Source organism: Alligator mississippiensis, chromosome 1, assembly GCF_030867095.1.
Source record: "Alligator mississippiensis isolate rAllMis1 chromosome 1, rAllMis1, whole genome shotgun sequence".
Taxonomy (NCBI): Eukaryota; Metazoa; Chordata; order Crocodylia; family Alligatoridae; genus Alligator; species Alligator mississippiensis.
In genome coordinates, this window is record NC_081824.1 from 466653535 (window position 1) to 466674919 (window position 21385).

A 21385-nucleotide genomic window follows, 5' to 3' on the forward strand; every position below is an offset into this window, starting at 1 on the left:
TGGTGGGAGAGCACAGGCAGCATGGAGCTGCCCACGCTCTTCATTCATCCTGAGCAGGTGCTTCCAGGGCCTGAAGGGCCTGATCCTGTATGCCTTGAGAATTCCTATACAGGATTAGGCCCCTCAAGCTTCGAGAGCGCCTGCCTGGCCTTCCCAGCTTACAGGGAGGTTATCCAGGAGTTTCCCTGGGGTGGGTCTCTGCAAATGGAGAACCCAGCTTTCTCCACTTAGAGGCATGTCCCAGGGCATTTCTGGGCAAGCCCCTGGTAGCAGGGAACACAGTGCCAGTTGTCCCTTAGGATTGCACATCCTGGCACAACTGGTCTGCTTCTTTTGGCAGTGTCTGTTTGTATCTAGTATTCTTACTGCCCTTTTTGCATAGTCCTGTAGAGCAGTGGTTCCCAACCTTTTTAGACTGCGGACTGGCGAACTGCAGACCAGCATACTGCAGTCCAGAAGTGACCGGCATACTGCGGACTGGCAGCCAACCTTTTAATACCGAGTATAAAAAAAGGGATTGGCTGCCGATCCGCAGTATGCCGGTCACTTCCGGACTTCCGGTCCAGCAGCCAACCCTCCTGCCGACCAGCAGCCAACACTTCGCAGTCCGGTACTGGGCCATGGCCCAGGGGTTGGAAACCTCTGCTGTAGAGTACCTTTCCTTCCTTGATGTCTACATCCTTCATTCTTCATTAAGTCTGGCAGAGCTGTCGAAAACCTGTTTTCTGAGAAAGTAGATGAAAAAAAGAGACTTTATCAAGGACTTTACCCCCAAGGGATTTTGTTTCCATTTTTGTGTTTCATCCTAAAATATTTACATGAGCATAACTTAGGCACACAGCACTGGAAGGCACCTGTTGCATCAGCCCTTGCTGTCAGAGGCACAATATCCTGTAGGCCCTTTCATAAACTTCTTAAGCTTCATCTAAAAAATTGTAATTTTTAATGCACTTTATTCTTTTGCAAATTTTGTTCCAGAGCTCCACTGCTCTGATACTTGTGTGTCCTTCTCATTTCCTTATTTAAAGTACTACTTCTGATCTTTGATTTGACTACTTCAAGTTAAAAGAGAAGCAATGATGACCTCAAGTAGTTTTTGGTAATGCCAGCCATGGAAAATGTTACAGAGCCTTCTAAATTTAGAGGATGAGGGGGGTTTGGTTAGTGGTAGGATTAATTATTGTGGTTGGATAGAATAATGAACTGAACCTTAAAATGGATTTGACCCAAGGTTGATGCTTCTGGAAGTTGAGCAGTGCTTCCAGATCATGGTTTTTATAAAGCTAACGAGTTCATCTTCATTTTTCCGTCTTCATGTTAATCAAAAACACTCGCATAGCAAATTCATTCCATCTTCAGTATGAAAACTGGTGATCAATACTGTAGGCTATTGATATACTAATTTTTTTTTGTCATTAATGAATTTATCTGGTTCAGCATAGTTGAAAGAAATTATAGGAAAGGAGCAACTGCATGAATTGAAGTAACACAAGCAGACAGTTCTCCCAAAGTAAAATGTAGATGTTGTTAAGTAACAAACTAGAAAATGGCTGCGTCTACACTGCGCAGTAACATCCCCAAACAGCTTTGTGGTGATGCTCGCTGTGCAGTAGCTCGTTACTACTGCGCAGTCGTGTCATGTCACTCTTCATGCCACGTGATGCTACTGCGCAGCCGGCATCTCATGGAGACGTGGCCAATATCTGTTGACATCTTGGATGGTACAGAAAGCATCTGCTTTGGCTTCTTCACCATCAAATATGCTACCGGATGAAACCTGCTTATTGAAGTAGCGGAGTAGAGCATTGAGTTTGCTGTCAGAGACATTCGAATGTCACCACAGCAATCGTGGTCTCTGAGCCAACCCTTTCACTACTTACTGCTTCAATTTCAGCTTCATTCAAAACGCAATTTCTGTTGACTTTTACCTCTTTCCTCCAAACTGACAAAAATCAGGCAGTAATTCGATGATTAGAACACCTACAAAGCCATCGCTTAAGCTTTGTTCCAGTTACACCATTCTTTTAAGCCAAATATATTGCCTTCTAGGCACTCCAAAGTGAGCAATTTAAACAAAATATTGAAGGATCTCGGGATATGTGGGTAGATTTAAATTTATGTGGCCGCTACTAGAATGCAGCAAATAAGGGAACAAAGGGAAAAATTATTGGTCAATGATCAGTGGTGTGAGGATGAATACAGAGGTCCATATAGCAGGGGAAAAAGTTTCTTAACTTTGATTCTGCACCTGAAAAGGAGGCTGGAGAGGAGTGGTCCAGTGGCTGAAGATGTTATTCAGGAGCTGTGAACAATATGACAAAGCAGCCGTGCCGTTCTTTTTTAGGCAACAGAAGTAAAATGGGGGGAAAAAGAAGAAAAACTCATCTTGCACCTCTGATGTATGGAGGTTCAGCACATATGGAAAAAAAAAAAAGAGTGGTGTCTAAAACAGTTGAAAAGCATGTCCAGAAAGTTATCACAACTCCTCCAGGACCACAATCAATTTCCTTTAAAAAAAAAAAAAAATTGTCCAACTTCCAATGATATTCAGTGAGACCATAGGCGTGATCGTTGGTGACTGTCTGAGATCCGACTGGGGAGAGCATAATTATTTTACATCAATATTATGTCTCCCTAAACCAGGCCCCTTAGGCTTGTCTGGGAGCCAGTTCAGCCCTGGCATAATTTATCGTGACTCTAAACTGCCGATATGTACACCCCAGCTGCTAGCATCTCAAGCTAACCAGAGTACAGCATCATCCCACCTGAACCTTTACGCTGAAATCCTCAGGAGCCACAGTGCCAGAGAGATTCTTGGATGGTCATTTGAACTGACTTTATGACCCCTTTGTCTTTTTGGGGGCATGGAACTTATTTCTGTTTTTTGAGGGGGGTTTTCTCATTAAATGTGCTGAAGTACTGGGTATCCAGTTTGTAGCCATATTGGTCTAGAGGCAAAAGGAATCCAAACTCGTGGCAGAGGTGATCTTTTTTTATTAAACCAACTAGATATTTGCAAAAAACTTTATTTGCAAGCTTTCGAGCACAGGCACCCTTCATCAGGCGCAGGAGATTGCAAAGACTGTAAAAGTTCTCCTAGGTAGAAATGAAAAAGAACGTTTACAGTCTGCAGTCCCCCATGCCAGATGAAGGGTGCCTGTGCCTGAAAGCTTCCAAATAAAGAACGTTTGTTTGGGGTTTTTTTGCAAATATCTAGTTGGTCTAATAAAAGATATCACGTCCGCCACGAGTTTGGATTCCTTTTGCCTCTAGACCCATACGGCTACCACCTGGATACTGGGTGCACCTGAGAAATGGCTCATGATTTAGTTTACACTCTAAGAGCACATTGAGACCTTTACTGCAGAGTAAACCAATTGGCTCCACAGTAAACATCTCACGTCTACGTGTGCAGTGCTGTTAGGCAGCAAGAAACTAATAAACTCCGCAGTAGGGTAGTACTTTTAAATACAAGTACTATCGTGCTGCAGAGTTCGGGTTTTTTTGTGCACAGCTGCACAGGTGTAAATGCTGACCCAAATGGCTGGGTCATGAGGGTGCTACAGTGGGGGTGCTGCCTGCCGGCTGGCTCCATACTGGAGCACCCTCGTGCCCCATCCAACCCATCCACAGCTCATTGAGCCAAGTCAGAGCAGCCCTGGGGCTGGCAAGCCAACCCCCTAGTTCTCCTGCCAGCTGGGGCTGCTCTGACCTGGATCAGTGTGCTGCGGTTCTGGGTGCACGTTCAAATGGTGCACCCAGGAGCAATAAACTATGGCTCAATGTGGGCTGGAGTTGACTGCTGCATACTAATAGCATGTGTAGATACCCTAAGGTTTTCAAAGCAAGATAATGAAGCCCAAGCTGTATACAAAGTATTGATGTTAAACCTGTTTAATTAAATCCATGCAACTTTGTATATGGGCACCCTTGCATCTATTCCAAGTTAACTTGTGTTGGGCTGCTAAACCAACCTAAGCAAAAGCTATGCCTTTTCCTTGCTGGGTTTTTTGCCTCCTGATATGTGCATATTAGTTACACTGAGTGGAGTTGCATACTTTTTTTTTTTTTTTTAGTAGTGAAGATAAGACCTTAGACAAACTCCAAATGTTTAAAAGTCCCTGAAGCATGTTACAAGTTGATGACCCGTTGGCACGGTCTCAGTGGAAATCCGGCCTGATAATTTGCGAGGAACGGGAACTGCTGGAGGACACGAATGGAAAACAGGGTGGAGAAGCTATGACATTTTGCCGTGACTTTTCCAACCTCGCCTCGCCGGTTCTGAATCCGAAACTGTTAGGTGACTCCTGGCCAGGAAGAGGAGGCTGAAACCGGGTGAGGGAATGCAGGGTTTCATTTCACAGCATTGCCAGTCCTGATCTTTATCACAAATCCAAAGTTACATGATTCAAAGAGGAATTTCAGCGTTTGGTTAAAAAACAAAGAAGTCTGTAGACTTTGCAGTTGACAAGAACATCTTGAAAGTATATTCCTGAATATATAAAATACCAGGAAGCAAATCTCCCAAAGTTCACCACTTCTGAAAATCTCATCTCCTGCTTATTTTTGGCTCCCCGACTCATTGCTTTCGAACCTTTGATACGGGCCATACACGGCCCTTCCTCAGAGCTTCAGATGCCCCAGGTTCATTTCTGTGCGGAGATGAGGTCACCTTTTGCAGCAAAATGCAGGAAAACTTGAAAGCAAAAGCAGGGAGGGCAGGAATGGGGAAGTCCAGCGTTTCATCAGTTTTTAAATGACTGGATCTTGTCCTGCCAGCTCTGAATCATGGGGGGGGGGAGGAGTCTTTGTTTTTTAAGCCTAACTAAAACTTTGTAATGCACAAACAAGGAAGTTGTATAACTCTATGGATAGGCAAGATCAGAAGCAAAAGATTTGGTTGCAAACGGCTATAGACTGTTGTGTTTTAATTTACTTATGTTGTAAGGTTACCATATTTCCAGTATCAAAAAAGAGAACACCTATGGGGGGTATCTGATGGGGGGGGGGGGGCAGTGATAAGCCTATGCCTTGCCTCTGCCCCCCTGAGCTGCCAGTGCCCCTCATTCCCAGTTCACAGCCCCCTGCCCCCCCAGCCCTGCTGCCCACGCAGCTCCCGTACATATGCACTCACGTGCGCACACCCACACACGCTCACATCTTAAATGCCCTCCCGGACAGGGGGCCAAAAAAGAGGACGTGTCCAGGAAAACCCAGGCATATGGTAACCCTATTTAAGGAACTTTCCGTTTTAGACAAGCATGTGCCCTTTGGACAGTATGTACCCTTTTATCTTTGAGGGTTAAACATGCCAGCTCAGTTAATTTTATAGTGTATGATTTCTTTCAAGTCATAAACTTTTTTTTTTTTTTCCTTCCTGCTGGGGCTGGGAGATGATGACTGAAGGAAAGCACATTTCTGTTGCATCATTTTTTTCATCTCTCCCCATCACCTGTATTTAGAGCTTGCCTATACTAATATGATGGATCGTTGTTGAATTCATAATAACAAGTAGGTGAATTGAGGTTGCAGGATGCAAGCTTTGTCAGGTTGCTTCCTTTCTGGGATGACTGCCGTGCTCTCTAACTGTAGAGTATGACATGTTCAGACTTGTGCTGTGCAAAAATGGGTGGAAACTTCTCAAGATGACATTAGGAGCTGCATGAAGGAAGCTGGCCCGTAGCAAAACATTGGAAAGGAAGCCAGAAAGTAACTGTTTACCAGTATCCTAAATATGTTTACTTTCTATTTCTTGTCTTGGGTTTTTTTTTTCTCCTTTCTGGTCTAGATTAAAAGTAAACTGTTTGTTCAACTTAATGCTAAAGTTACCCAGCACAGCGCAAGGAAAAGAAAACCTTTGTTTGCTAATTATAGTTGAAAAAGTTGCTTTGTGAGAAGCTGATAGTGTAAAATGGCTAGGTGGATGGTAGGTAGATTTTTATATGATAAATATAACATTGCTTAAACAAGCATTTAAATTAAGTGGAAGAAAGGGGTCCAGGAATGAGAATATCATGCTGCTGGTGTAGATGGCCTTACTAGAGTTAGTGTAATAAAATGCACATTTTATTGTTGGTGCTATTTCTGGCTCCGCTACTGAATCATTGTGACGTCTCGGGCAAGCTGCTTACCCTCTTTGCTTGTAACATGGAAATAAGTCCTCCATGGGATGTTGTGGTGGTTAATCGTTAGTAAGCAACTCGGAGAATCACGGTAAGAATCGTGCAAAGAGGTGATTAGCCATGTTAGTCTGAAGACGGGCAGAAAGTAAGGCGGGGTGAAACCATGGAAGTTATTAATCGGCACTGTCCCTTAAATGTTTTGTGCATGCTATTGCGGGAGCAGAGCACTGTAACGAAGGCAGCTTGAATACCTTGTGTATTAGCACACAGCTCTGGTAGCAGGGTTGTAATATAAATGTATGCGGTCAAGGAAATGCCGTAGAACCTTATATGTCTAAATAGAGTCAAACTTCAGTTACTGAAATGGAAAATAACAGTATAGCTAGCCATTTTTAAGAATAAAGGAAAATATCTCCAAGTATTGTACCTTTTAAAGTATGTTCCTCCTTTTTCCCCCCCCCCTTTTCTCTCCAGACTTTATATTCAGAGCACCCATCAAATTAAGCAAACCAGGGGAACTGCGTGAGGAATATGAAAGCCAGCTGAAGAAGGTATAGTACTCTGCTTAATAATGACTTTGCTTCCAGAGTAACTGGGAGTCTTTACAAATATACCTTCTTACCTATGTGGAGCATTCAGAGGCTTTTTCTGTCTTCTACAACAAAGGTCATTTTTCCTTTCATACCACCCAGCCAGTTCAGGAAACATTGACAGTAGCTAAAAGCATAGCAGCCAGATACTGCTATCTTAGGCTGGCTTCCAAGAGATGAAAACGTACCTTCCTCGGCGTTACTTAACCAACTGTAAGATATACAGGGTTTATTAGTACGTTTGCTGTTGCAAACTATTATTTTGCAAAGCCTTTTACAGTCCTGATCTGCCCCCACCACGGTTCACTCATTTGCAACTGTCTCAGAAATCAAATCTTTCAAAGCCAGGCTTTCAAGACTTGGTCTAATGCAAAGGATGAAGGAAAATAAAAGGGGGGAAAAATAAAGGGTAAGAAAAAGCCTTTTCAGACCTTTGGGAATTAAATAGGCTCTGTGTGGGAGAATTGTTTTGTACATTAAAAAGGAGCATGTTTTGAAAATCAATCATTGAAGTGAGTCAAGTTTTTACAGTAGAACGTCTCCTGTGGCGAGCCACTTGTGAAGTCTGCTTGCCTGGTGAGTTAGAAATGCAGTAGGTGTAGCAGTAGCTGCTCTGGGTGAAGGTGGAGAGCAGTGTCCATTCTGCCCCTATGTTCTGAATTGCTCGCTCGTTTTTCCTGATATAAACCCTGATCTGACTATTGCAGCTGCTCCCAGGGAGCCATGCAAAGCCCAGTACAAGCCCATGTCGACTCTGCTGGGTCAGGGCCTTTTTCTCCATGAAAGTGGGGGTTTTTTTGGTTGAAGGCTTGGTCAGGAGTGGCATGTGCACCTTTGAAACCAAGGAGAGTATATGTGTGTAGCCATACAGCGAAGACGTGCACTTTTCTCATTCTGAAAGCATTCTTGCAGTCTTGATAGCATCATTCATGGTGACAGCTGAAAGAGTTCCCTGTGCTGGCCAGGTCATAAAATCATAGAGAAGCAGGGCTGGAAAGGACCTGGATAGGGCACTTAATCCAATCCCCCATTCCCTTAGGCACGGTTATTCCTATCCAAACCCAACGCATTGTCTAACCTCTTGGCAAAGCTACACAGTCAATCCTGACACAATGCAAGATGTAACACCCTAACCTGCCATAGATAAAGCAGTGGGACCACAGCAGCCAATGTCCTGCTTCTGTAAAGATTGTTAACATGCGTTCAGGAGATCCCAGGTAGAGGGCCATGCCCCCTGCTAGGGAGGAAGGCAAAAATCCCCACTGTCTGTACCAATCTTGCCATGGGGTAAAATTCCTGACCCCACATTTGGTGATCAGCCTGACCCTGTGCAGAAGTGCAAAACCATCCAGCCAGGAACACCTGGGTTTAAGTCCCAGCAGGAGCATTGGCACAGCCCAGCCCAAACCCCCAGCCAGGGCTGTAGCCAATCCCTAGTGCCTCTGAGGAAGGCTTAAAAAGCACTTAAAAAGCAGGGAGGGGAGGAAGAGGAATTTCCTCCCAGCCCCATGCAACCCTCAGCAAAGCCCAGAAGCATGGAAAATACCCATAGCAAAACATAGGCATAGCTGTGCCTATCCCTGACCCTCAGCTGTCCCTCTTCTTGAACACCTCCAATAATGGAGAGTCCACAGCTTGTCCCTGCAGTTTATAGAGTAACTTCAGTTGATTAAAGCACTTTTGGAAGGGAATGCAACATCTCTGTCCTGCGGGATATTGCAGTCAGACTGCTTTCCGTTTTCTTTTCTCCTACGTAGCCAAGCCTGCTGTGCAGATTAAAATGTTGTGGCTTTGGGCATTTTTACAGTGTTGGGAATGTTTTGTTACTAAATTCCTTATTATAGACACCAGTGAAAGGTTAGGAATGTTACTTAGATGTCTGATGTATTCTTTAACTCAAATGGGAATCTCTGTAGCTAGGAATTAAAACTCTTTGATGAAGTGAGCTCTTGCTCACAAAGCTTATGCATCTCTGATTCAGGTAGTCTTTAAGGTGTATTTCTACCCTGCCTTCAGCCTGACTTCAAACTAACACCACAAACTGCATAAAGTGTGGAACTCATTGCCACAAGATGTTGTGGAAGCTGACAGTTCAGCCAGATTCAAAAAGGGACTGAACACATCCTTGGAGGAAAAGAGTAATCAGTAGCTATTGAGCGCAAGGAGTAAGGGGCACGGCCTCTGAATCAGGAATTCCTAGACCCTAAATGCTGGAGGCTGCAAGTGGGAGAGGAACAGTGGAAAAAACCCTGGTTGTCCCCTGTTCATTCTCCCTTTCAGCATCTACCCTCTGCCACTGCATGACACAGGATACTCGGCAAGATGGACCTGTGGTCTGACCCAGTAAATGGCCATTCTTATCTACTTCTCTGGTCACTCAGTTACTAACTGTATGAAAGATCTTAATTCAGGGGTGCTCAGACCCAGCCAAGAGCCAGATCTATCCCCTGGCATCATGTCTTCCATCTTGCAGGGCTCCCCGCAGATCTGAAAATTTGATGGCTGGGAAGCAGTGGCACCGCTCCTCTACTTCAAATTTCTAGACCCTTGGGGGGCCTGGAAGCTGGATAGAGTGGTCCTGCATGGTGGACCAGGAGCAGCATGGGAGTGTGGGGCCCATTCTGGCCCACGGACCAGCCCCGCGCTGTTCATCTGACCCACCGGACCAAAAGTTTGAGCACCACGGATCAAATCTGACTGCTGTGGCCGATTGAAGGCCGGAGGTTGTACCGCACTGACTATTTTTTAAAGTTTGCTGCAATCATTTTTACCTGCAGTAAGGCTGCAACAGCTCTAGATCATCATGAGATCTTTGTTTTCATCTATTGCCCACCTGAAACGGTTGATATTATATACACAGTTCAGCGGAACACTTCACACAAAATGAAATACTGCTGGCATTTTAATTATGCCCCACACATTCTGGAAATGGATTTTTTTTTGTCTAATGCCTCTTGGTCTGCTGGTCCACTGAGCTTCTCTTTTTAAATCTTTACTCGCCAACAGCTGAGAGTTCCTTTTCCTCCCCAAATATGAGTGAGCAAGTAAAGTCCAAGACTACAACTTCTGACAACTTGCCTGCTGACTTTTCATTCATCATGGAAACTTAGCTACTTTAATATGCAGCTTTAAAAATGATAGGTGAAATTTTGAGGGTCAAATACTCCATTTTTAACTAAAATAATCAGCCTTTCATGGTAACTGTCATTATTGGCTAGATTCGTAAATGAGCTCTTTGTCATGATTGGCTACGCTCCTGAAGTCATAATCCCATAGTCTTGAGTGCTAAATCCCATACCTAACTCCGCTTTTGTGACTTGGGGACAATCACCGAACTTTATCAGAGTCTCCCCAGTTTGCTTAACATCTTCCTGTGTTTGAGGGGCAGTTCTTTAAAGTATCTCCATCTCGTTGAAAAGGTCAGGTGCTTTAAAAATCTAAATATTGACCCTAGTTTTAACCCTTTTGTAGTTGAATACAACATAGCGCTTCTTTGCTGTCTATAGGCACTTACTGCATTGAAGACCATTGACCAGATTCAGATAATTCTGTAAAAGGCTATTCCTGACACAGTGGACAAGCTTGCTTCTAGATGTACCAGTACTTAGAATAAGGTTAATTATTTAGCATCCATCCAACTACGCAAAATAAAGGGGATTTTATGGTTATTTTGTTTTTAAGGAACGCTTGCTTTGGGGTTTTGTTTTCTTTTTTATATTGCCAAGGGGTAAAAATTTGTAATACTTAGTAAAATCTCAGGGTTTTGAGTTTCCTTCACACAACAAACAGTCTTTTGCTTGTAATCTTGTGTAATCAGTAGGGAAACTCCTACCTGTGGCATGTGCAGACATGTACCTTCTCAGCAGCAGTGATAGACAGAGCAGTCTCCTTCACTGTAGCGCACCTTTAAACACCACGTAAACCTGGAGAGTTCGTGGAATGAAGAGAAGATGTCAAATGTGAGTTTTACCAGATTTTGGGTGTATATGTTGATGTCAAGAATACTATTCCTAATTTGCCCATGAAACGAGAGAACTTTTTTTCCCTTCAGTTGCATGGGAAGGATTATTCTCAGGCTGCCAGCATAACAGTTTCTTGGGCTCTTGCAAGGTTTGGTTAAAATTATTTTTTTTTCGTGTACCACTAATTAACATCCAAGCTTATTAGAAGTGAAACCTCTAAGAATCTACTCCTGATCTTTATACTTTTTTTTTTTTACCTTTTAACAAGTTGGTTTCTTTAGATAAGCTCGGCAGAAGGCAGGTTAGAGTTCCACATTACAGACTAACTAAATCAGAGATGTATAATCGGGGCTGGACCCGATTGTCTTGCGAGGTCCCTTCCAGCCCTAATGTCTATGAAATCTATAATAAGGTAGCCTTTTTTTACCTATTCCTCTTGAACTGGTACAGTATTGCAGTGTTTTGTTGGAAACTCTGCAAGGTGTTGTTTGCATTTGGGGAAAATAATTTAACTTTACAGTTTTGTATAACCTAATGTAAATATTGTCAATGGGAAGTTTTGTTTGCCACTAAATTGTACACCCGAATTTCCCAGCAACATCCCATTATTATTAATAGGATTATTATTAGGATTGTTTCTGTGGCATGATTCTTCTTGCATATTAATGACATTTTAATTTGTGGAAGCCTATACATCTAATCCAGGTATATCTGGAGAGGGATGGAAGACCCACATCGGGGAACATTAAACTAACAAGCCAAATTTAGTAACACTGGCTAGCAAACTTTACTTACATTACAGATGGAAACAAAACTTTCCAAGATATCTTTACACAAATATTTGCCTAGGTGCCAACATTAACCAGCTGGCTTGAAGGAGGTATATAAGGCTTCTAAAACAGAGCATAAAAAGTATTTTTTCAAAAGAGATGTGTTTTTTGGCTCCGTCAGTGTTTTCTGTCTGCATCTCTTGCTGTCTGTTTCAGCAAGCTGATAAAAAATTTTCTATGTTTTTATTTGTGTGCATGTGTCTGTCTGTACATGAAGCTGAATTAAATACAAACATGGACCGGAGAACAAATGGAGAACTGTGTGGATTTTGACAGGTTCTGGTGGGGGGACAAGAGAAGGGAAGGAAGAGTTTTGGGAGCATTTCAGACAGCTCAAAAGAACCTTACTGGAACCTTAAAGGCTTGTTATCCCTCATCCAGTCCTTTGTACAAGACTAGCCTCTGAGGCTGCATCCAGATGAGCACAGATGTGTGGTATGTGGCGCTGCAGACCCATCTGCAGCACCGCACACTGCACATGCAGGTGTTCCCCAGCTGCTACTTTGCAGTGCAGCGGTGTTTCTTGACCCTGGGAAATCCTGGGGTCAAAAAAACCTACGTGGAAAAAAAAACAAGGCAGCATACGTTGGCGGCAGTGCACGCCAACCAAAACTGGAGCCTAGCCAGCTGGAGCCACTCTCCAGCCGCTGGCCAGGCTCCCTGCTGCGGGAGCACGGCAGCTGCAGTTCTCCAAGGCCCCCAGGACTCCAGGTAAGGTTGCTGGGGCCAGCACAGTTGCTGGCCCTAGCCTCCCCTACTCCATCTGGGCATGTCCCACCACGGGCATTCCCCGGGGACAAGTAGCAGCGGCACAAGATGTGCCACTGCTGCTTGTCCCTGGGGAAACGCACGTTCCCATTCATCTGGACGCAGCCTGAGAGATGATTTTACCATGTAGTGGAGTAAATGTAGCAGTTGCTCTTCAGTTTCCCGTTACCAAACAAATCTTTATAATGGTGTCATGTAGTGAGGTTTGTGTATTTTTTAAACTAAATATTGTGGCTCTGTCTTCAGATATGTTTTTAGATGCCTTGTTTATCAGTCTAATGTAAAAACCCTCATCCAACCTAGAAAGCCTGGATCTATCAAAATGTTTGCTGAACTCCAGCATTGAGGCGCACAATTTTTGGGCATGGTTTTTTCCCTCCGTATGTTGCATCTTTTTGACTCTGCTTCGGCTGCAAGAACTTTGTGTCCGACTCGACTGATTTCTTTTGGATTCTGTGTGCAACTTATAGATTCATAGATGTTAGGGTCGGAAGGGACCTCAATAGATCATCGAGTCCAACCCCCTGCATAGGCAGGAAAGAGTGCTGGGTCTAGATGACCCCAGCTAGATGCTCATCTAACCTCCTCTTGAAGACCCCCACGGTAGGGGAGAGCACCACCTCCCTTGGGAGCCCGTTCCAGACCTTGGCCACTCGAACTGTGAAGAAGTTCTTCCTAATGTCCAGTCTAAATCTGCTCTCTGCTAGCTTGTGGCCATTATTTCTTGTAACCCCCAGGGGCGCCTTGGTGAATAAATACTCACCAATTCCCTTCTGTGCCCCCGTGATGAACTTATAGGCAGCCACAAGGTCGCCTCTCAACCTTCTCTTGCGGAGGCTGAAAAGGTCCAGGTTCTCTAGTCTCTCCTCGTAGGGCTTGGTCTGCAAGCCCTTAACCATACAAGTTGCCCTTCTCTGGACCCTCTCCAGGTTATCTGCATCCGTCTTGAAGTGCTGCGCCCAGAATTGCACGCAGTACTCTAACTGCGGTCTGACCAGCGCCCGATAGAGGGGAAGTATCACCTCCTTGGACCTATTCGTCATGCATCTGCTGATGCACGATAAAGTGCCATTGGCTTTTCTGATGGCTTCGTCACACTGCCAACTCATGTTCATCTTGGAGTCCACTAGGACTCCAAGATCCCTCTCCACTTCCGTGCCACCCAGCAGGTCATTCCCTAGGCTGTAGGTGTGCTGGACATTTTTCCTCCCTAGGTGCAGCACTTTGCATTTCTCCTTGTTGAACTGCATTCTGTTGTTTTCTGCCCACTTGTCCAACCTGTCCAGGTCTGCTTGCAGCTGTTCCCTGCCCTCCGGTGTGTCCACCTCTCCCCATAGCTTTGTGTCATCTGCAAACTTGGACAGAGTACACTTCACTCCCTCGTCCAAGTCGCTGATGAAGACGTTAAAGAGTATCGGTCCAAGGACCGAGCCCTGCGGGACCCCACTGCCCACACCCTTCCAGGTCGAAGCCGACCCATCCACCACGGCTCTCTGGGTGCGACCTTCCAGCCAATTCGCCACCCACCGGACTGTGTAGTCATCCAAGTCACAGCCTCTTAACTTGTTCACCAGTATGGGGTGGGATACCGTATCGAAGGCCTTCCTGAAGTCTAAGTATATGACATCTACCCCTCCTCCTGTGTCCAGGTGTTTCATAACCTGGTCATAAAAAGAGACTAGATTGGTCAGGCACGATCTGCCCGCCACGAACCCGTGCTTGTTTCCCCTCAGCATAATTTGTCCTGCCGGGCTCTCGCATATGTGAGCCTTGATAATTTTTTCAAAGATTTTGCCTAGGAGTCTTGAAGAGAGAACTTGCCTAGGAGAACTTGACTGATCTCAGTTGGCTTCTGTGTACACAGATACAAAAGTGGGCATTAGGTTGTAAGCTCTTTGCCGCTAGGTCTTTTGCCTTTCTCCAAAGCATCTAGCATGCTTTTTTGTTATACAAAATGTTTTGTGGTGCCATACTACTACATACAAATGCACAAACAGCTTCTACTCCAAGTGTGTTTTGGGATACTTTACAGTGTATTTTAGGAGGTTTATTAATTTCATTTGTTTAGTAAATTACAGATACTTTGATAAAACACTCCATGTTGCAAAAACATTGTCATCTTATGATGTTTTTGACTGCAGAGAGAGTGATGCCACTGGATGTGGTTCCCCAGGCAAAAGCAGATAAGGCAGCCTAGGGTTAGGGCACTTTTTCTAGCCCTGTGCAGAATGAGCAGGGATCCTGAAGAGGACTTGCATAGTCATGGTAACAGTTGTCAAATTGCACCTCTGTCTCAACCCAGGTGCAAGACCATCAGGCTACTGCTGCCTGCAGATTCATGGCTGGAGACTACCAGATTCACTGGTCTTATCTCCATCTCCACTGATCCATCGCCACAGGGTTTTTGAAGAATGTGGTGTTTCCCGTGTTAGAAACGTGCATGTGACTTCAACGTGAGGAAGCTGGTGCATGAAAACAACAACCACACAGCCTTGACAAGATGGAAATCTGGATCCAGTGGCAAGGGAGAACCCTAGACAACAGGAGACTTCCTTCTTGCTGAAGCCTTCTTTCATTGTTACAACTATTGAGATCCTGACATCATCTGCCTGACCCACCTCTGAGGACTTACAGCTGGACCACAGTTTGTCTGAAACCTCCCCTCAGACCTGTTCCCCAATGGGTGAGCCTGCTAGGAGTGTGAGACTCCAGGTGGCATCACTCTGAGGATTATTGGGACACACAAGCCTCTCTACCACTACAGGGTCTCAATCTACAGAGAAGGGGGGAAAAAATTATCTCGTCAGGGAGAATCAACCAGGGAGCAGTCACTGCAGCCTGCTGTCAGGCCCAGACTGTCATCCTCTCCTGGGGCAAAAGGGGCATCAAGACCTCCTACTTGGGAAACTGTTTACAGCAACTAGCTATGAAGTTGCTATGCACAGAGTTGCTGGAACCAGACTGCTGACCAAGACAGTGATCTGCCAGAAAAAAAAGGACTGCCATCATCTCCAGGGAAGTAAGTTACACCATCGACATTGCAGGTCTGAGTGAGACAAGATGAGGGCTGAGGGAAGACGGTGGAGGCTACACCTTCCTCTGGAAGGGGAAACTGGCCCAGGACAAATGCACCCACATCACCCATTTTGTCTTCAAGAATCAGCTCGTTAGTCAACTTACGGAGTTCCCCATGGACATCAACGAACATCTTGTGACCCTCCATCTCATCTGTAACAACCGGTTACTGAGGCTGACAATGATATCAGAGAACAATTCTACTTTGACCTTGACCATGTTCTGACTAATGCACCCAAGGAAGACCAGATCATTCTCCCTGGTGACTTCAGTGCCAGAGTTGGGCATGACCTGGAACTGGAGTGGCACCACTGGGAAGGAGGGAGTAGGGAAAACTGGCTCCAGTGGCGTCCTTCTCCATCCTTCCCAGTCTTGTCATTAGCAGGGATCCTGGTTTTCTCTGATTTAAAAAAAAATCCCCAGTTTTCAGATTTAAAAAAGTAACCCAAAATCCACATTTTTCTGTGATCAAAATGAAGCACCACTGTAGATATATATCTATATATTAGTGGTGTTTCATTTTGATCACAAAAATGTGGATTTTGGGTTACTTTTTTAAATCTGAAAATTGGGGATTTAAATTTTTTCATCAGAGACAACCAGGATCCTTGGTCATTAGGAACACCATGTTCAGACAGAGTGACAAATACAAAACTGCCTGGAGACACCCTTGCTCTAAGCACCAGGACCTCCTTTATTATTACTGTTAGAGTCCGTGATCAAATGGACGTCTGTATCACAAGCCATGTGAGCAACTGGTGATTGCTGAACAGATCATCTCATCAGATCCATTATGAATATCCATCTTGCTCTGAGACACTGAAAACAGCCAAAAGCAATGCAAAGGACTCTCAACACCAAATCTCTTCAAGGCCAGGAGGTCCACAAGGATCTCCAACAGTGTCTCCATGAAAAGCTCTCTGCTCCTGCCCACAACTTGAAGGTAAGGTAACACTGAGGATTTCTGGAAGGAGTTTAAAACTGCCGTCCATATGGCCTGTGCTGAAACCATTGGCTGTACCACCTATCAACACCAAAACTGGTTTGATGAGAGAACAACACTGACATCCAAGCCCTCCTCAACTAGAAGTCATCTTGCCAAGCAGAAAGAGCCCTTCACATCTCCTACCAATAGAAGAGACATACCAGCTCCTCAAACCCAAAGCTCAAAGGAGGATCTTCAAAAATCAGTGGTGGCAAGATAAAGCGAAGGAGATTCAGCTCCAGGGACAGGGACAAGCTGATTGCATGATGGCTCAGTGCTCATCAGAGACAACGAATCTATCCAGGCTAAAAGGAAAGAGCACTTTGCAGCACTCCTGACCCATGAGTCAACTGTGACGGATGCCACTATCAAGTCTGTCACCTAGCAGCCTGAGGGGGGATCCCTCGCCAGCCTTCCTATTCTAGCAAGCTGGCATGCTAGCAAGAAAACGAAGAACAAGGCTACTGGACCAGACGGCATACCTGCTGTAATCTTCAAGGCAGGTGGCGAGGAACTGATACTGTGACCCATGAATTTATTTTGCAAATTTGGAACAACTCAGAGAGATCCCGGAGGACCTGAGGAATGCTAATAGCATGACTATCTTCAATAAAGGAGATATGTTTGTGTGCGGGAACTGTCGAGGTATAGCCTCGAGGGAAAATCCTCATCTTCATGAACCATCTTCTACTTCTTGCTGAGCAAGCCCTTCTGAAATCTCATTGTGGTTCACATCATCCTGTGGGGCAAGTTGCATGGTCTTTGCTATGTACCGGGTCCGAGAAAAGTGTCGGGAACAACATCAGGACCTGTATATGGTCTTCGTTGACCTTGCTAAGGCCTTTGACACATCAGTCATGCCGCATTGTAGAAAGTACTGGCTAGATTTAGATGCCCTGAAAAATACATCAAAGTCTTGAGGCTTTTCCACAACCAAATAACTGCGACTGTTCTTTGTAATGGATTGGAGATGGACCCATACTGAGGTTATACAAAGATGCATCATTGCCCCAATTCTAGTCTTCATTTTTTTTTGTGTGTGTGTGTCATCTTGGTTCTCGTTAAGGACTGCCATCCTTCTGGAATTGATATTTGAATAGTGAATGAATGGAGGGCTTTTCAGTCTAGGACACTTTCTCTCAAAGACCAGAATATTCATGACGGCCATCCTTGTCCTTTTAACCGTGCCATCAGTGTGCACGCTGGAAAAACTCTCGAGACTGCACTGAATCTCTTAGCAGAAGCCTACTGAACTTTGGTCCTCTCTCAACACTGAGGAGGCTAAAGTGCTCTATCAGCCTGCTCCAGGCCATGAATGGTGACACCTCCTCCCTCCTCAAAGACCTTGGAGGCCATCGAGCACTTCTCTTACCTCGGTAGCCACCTCTCTCACAGAACAAATGAGGAGGAGATCCAGCACAGGATCTGGTGCACAAGCATCTCCATCAGGAAATTGCTTTGGTTTGATTTTACTGATCATAGAAGGACACCAGGATCCAGGTGTGCGATGCAGTCATCATCTCCACTCTCCTTTATGGATGTGAAACATGGGTGACCTACTGTCATCATCTCAAGAGCTTAGAGAGGTATCACCAGCAGTGCCTCCAGAGGCCCCATCCCATCAGGTGGGTGGCCTGTGTCTGAAGAGAGCGAGAGGTTTGGAGGGATCTGGGGTGAGAGGAGAAAAGTCCCAGGAAGGATGGTGTAAAGAGTGTAGTCCCACAGAGGGGTAAGCAGGGGTCCAAGTGAGGACAAAGGGCTGCAGTGTACAGTAAAGACTTCTGTTTGGAGCTGGGCAGTCTGTGCTGTTTGGGATATTGGCACTGTTTCCAATAAGCTGACCAGTTAGAAGGAGCTCTTGGAGGCAGAGGTGTTGCAGATTGCCAAGGAAGCCAGGGAGAGAGAGGAGGCAGGGTCTCGAGCCAGAGGCTTGCCCCTTGAGAAGTCAGGCCAGGGCTGGCTTCGAGGACCCTGAAGGAGGGAGACTAGATAAAGCTTCTTCTTGGTGAATCCCAAAGCAGAGCGTCTTCTCGAACCGGCATGATCCATGATACGGGTATGTAACGAATCTACTGAAGCAGTGATGGTGGTACAGCAGAAACTAGTTGACCAGCAGGCCTAATGCCCCATGATCACATCATCGCATGGAAAACACCTGTGATAAGAAGCTTTACACCCCAGCTCAGCCTAGGCACAAGCACCATCTCCCCCACTGGGCTGCATCACGGAAAGCTGCAGATGGGAAAGGAAACTCTGGCTTTACCTACCCCAGACTTTAGGCAGCATGCTGACGAGTCCTTAGTCCTTTCTCCTCGCTCCAGACTCTGCCTGCTGACTGCTTAGGGGTCGGTTGTCTGTAAGCTGGTGTTTTCGGGGGGTTTTGTTGCGTACAAGGTGGCTCGCTGTGCCCATTCCCTCTGTGTTTCATCACTGAGTGTTGTTACCTAAAATAAAGCCTTTCCTCTTTCGCGCTGGGTTTCGTCACGTGCATTAAAGCATTGATGGCCACCAGCACGCCCAAGCGTGTGACCTCTCCTCCCCACACAGGACTGGGGTGCTGCCTTTAAAAGCAAATGTTGTTACCATTCATGGCACAGCACCAAAATGCTCCCTTAAGGCTTCCCTCAAGCAAACACCATCACAGTAGGCTCTACTTACTCCCTTGCCCTTTACATCTGGCTGCTCAGAATCAGCAGGCAGCCTGTCCACTTCCACCTGTCGCCTTACGAGCAGGGGTTCCCCGCTAGCCTTTGAAATACTGCTGCTGCTTGCTGAATGATGAAGATCTGTGGCTTGCTGAGGTCAGGCCTTGCCAGGAGATACTTCCCATGCCCCATCTTGTGCCCAGAAGCACACTCGACTGTCAGCCTGCATCCACTCAGCTTCTTGGACAGGCCCTAGTGCCCGAATTTGCAAGCATCAGTTTTCCGAACCAGCCCCGCTCCCACGAATGACCGGTTTCCGTGTCACTGGAGACTTGGTCCTTTTTCTGATGCATTTGGAGGCCAGAGGAAAGAGAGTGCAGGGCAGAATAGGAATAAGCATCTTGCCTGTTGCTTCCCCTGACTCCCTCGAACCCTTCATGTATTGTCTCAGCATAGCTCAGGGAGAGCCCTTCTCAGGAAGATGCCTCTGCACAGCTTGGTGACACTGGTCACAACTGTGGATCCTGCCCCCCAAGCTGGTTTTTCATAGAGTGGTAACTACCCACCACAGTGCAATCACCACCCTCTCTCGACACATGGAGCTGGTCTCATTCTTTCGCTGGGACACTGGAGGGGAAGGATAAGCTTGGTACCGCTGCTGTCACATGCCAAAGGCTACGTCTCTGCAGTTTTGGAGCTGGCGATGTTCGTGGCAATGTGGTCCCACTATTTAGATAAGCTAGGTGTATTCGGACTGGTCGGGCCTGATGAAGTTCGCTTTCCCGAACCCTTAGTGATCAACAGGAATCCAGGTTTTCTGTTTCCTGCAGAAAAACGTGCATTTTTCCCATTTAAAGGAAAAGAATGTGGTTTTTCCCTGTTTGGAGTGGAGGGATCTGTGGGTTGTGCAAAGACCTCTCTGCAAACTGGCAAAGTCCCAGCCTGCAAGAGCTTCTTGCAAAAAGGGCAGGAAACCCTAAGCCCTGCCCGGAGAGGGGAGGGAGCAAGGCCTGAGAATCTGAGTCAGCCAGGGTTTGGCTCAGGGTCATTTTCCCTCCTGAAGCCTTTGGAGTAAGTAAAGCTTGCTGGGGACAGGGGTAGGGCTGCTGTGGGTTGAGAACAGGGGGCACCAGTATGGCTGGGGGGTCGAGGGAGGCTGGGGGTCAGGTGTGGATGACACTGTCAGGGCTTGGGGAGTGGAGTGGGGGCTGCAGAGACAGGCAGCAGGGCTGGCAGGGGCAAGGCAGGGCTGTGTGGGTGGGGGCTGGAGTAGCAGGGTGGGGGGCAGTCTGTAGGCGCTGAGGCCCACAGGGGGAACCCAGGCAGCATCACTACTCCAGGACCCAGGTGCACCATGTCCTGATGGGGGTAGAGATGGACAGGTAAGCAGGGTCCTTTGCCTGCATGCTGGCAGTGTCGACCGGGGCACCTACCCTGCAGCCCACTCCCATGAGGAGGCGGCGGTGGCCCATGATAAAAAACAAAACCAAAATCAAATGCCAAAATATATAGGTATTTAGAACTTATTATAATGATTTAAGCTTCCAAATTGTTTAAAAGTTGCAAATAAAACATAGTGTTCAGCTGATATATACACATATAATGGTATTTCATTTTAATCGCACACAAACATGGAATTGGGCAGGGGGTCAAATCAGAGTATTTGTGATTTTTACATAGAGAAAACCAGGATCCCTTGTGATCAACTTCAGTTTTGGGCAGTGCACTTTAAGCGCAATGTAAACAAATTGGAGAGAGTCCTGAGGGAAGGCAAAAGTTTTGGACAACTTCTAGGGAATGAACGGCTTGAAGGAATTGGGTTTATTTAGTCTAGAGCGGTGGCACTCAACCTGCCAGTCCCACAGGCTGATGAGTGGCACAGGGTCAGTCTGCCAGCCAGATCCAGCACAGGGTAGGTCTGCGGGTAGGATCTGGGGCTGACCCTGTGCTGCTGGATCTTGTCACATGCAGGCCCAATCACTGCATGCCTGGATCTGGCTGCATGGTAGTCCAAACCCATGTACCTGGATCCATCTGCGTGCTGGTGTAGCCCCGCACACCGGCCTTATGGAGCACCAGCATGATTTAGTACACAGGATCACATCATCCAGCCCACAGGGCTCCCCACAGGCCCAGAAATTTGGCAGCAGGGGAGCGGCAGTTAACACTTCCTCCGCTCTCCTGCCACCAAATTTCCAGACCTGTAGAAAGCACCATGGGCCGGTTGACACAGCTGCACGGTCCAGAGCTTGAGCACTGCGTCTCTAGAGAACAAAGGACTAAGATGAAACATAAGTCATGCAGTATTGAAAAGGTTGTTACAAAGAGGTGGTGACCACATCCATTGGGGGAAGGACAAGAAGAAATCAGCTTTTTCTGCAGAAAAAACGGTTTTAAAGCACAGGTTA

General features: G+C 46.1%; 1 protein-coding gene across 1 annotated transcript in view; it reads left to right on the plus strand.

Moving 5' to 3' along the window:
- Positions 1-21385, plus strand: part of RNF169 (ring finger protein 169) — a 54671-nt gene that overhangs the window by 17954 nt on the left and 15332 nt on the right. The window contains exon 2 of the mRNA XM_059724642.1: positions 6597-6673. Within this exon, the coding sequence (XP_059580625.1) occupies positions 6597-6673 (77 nt within the window). The remainder of the gene's footprint in view (positions 1-6596; positions 6674-21385) is intronic.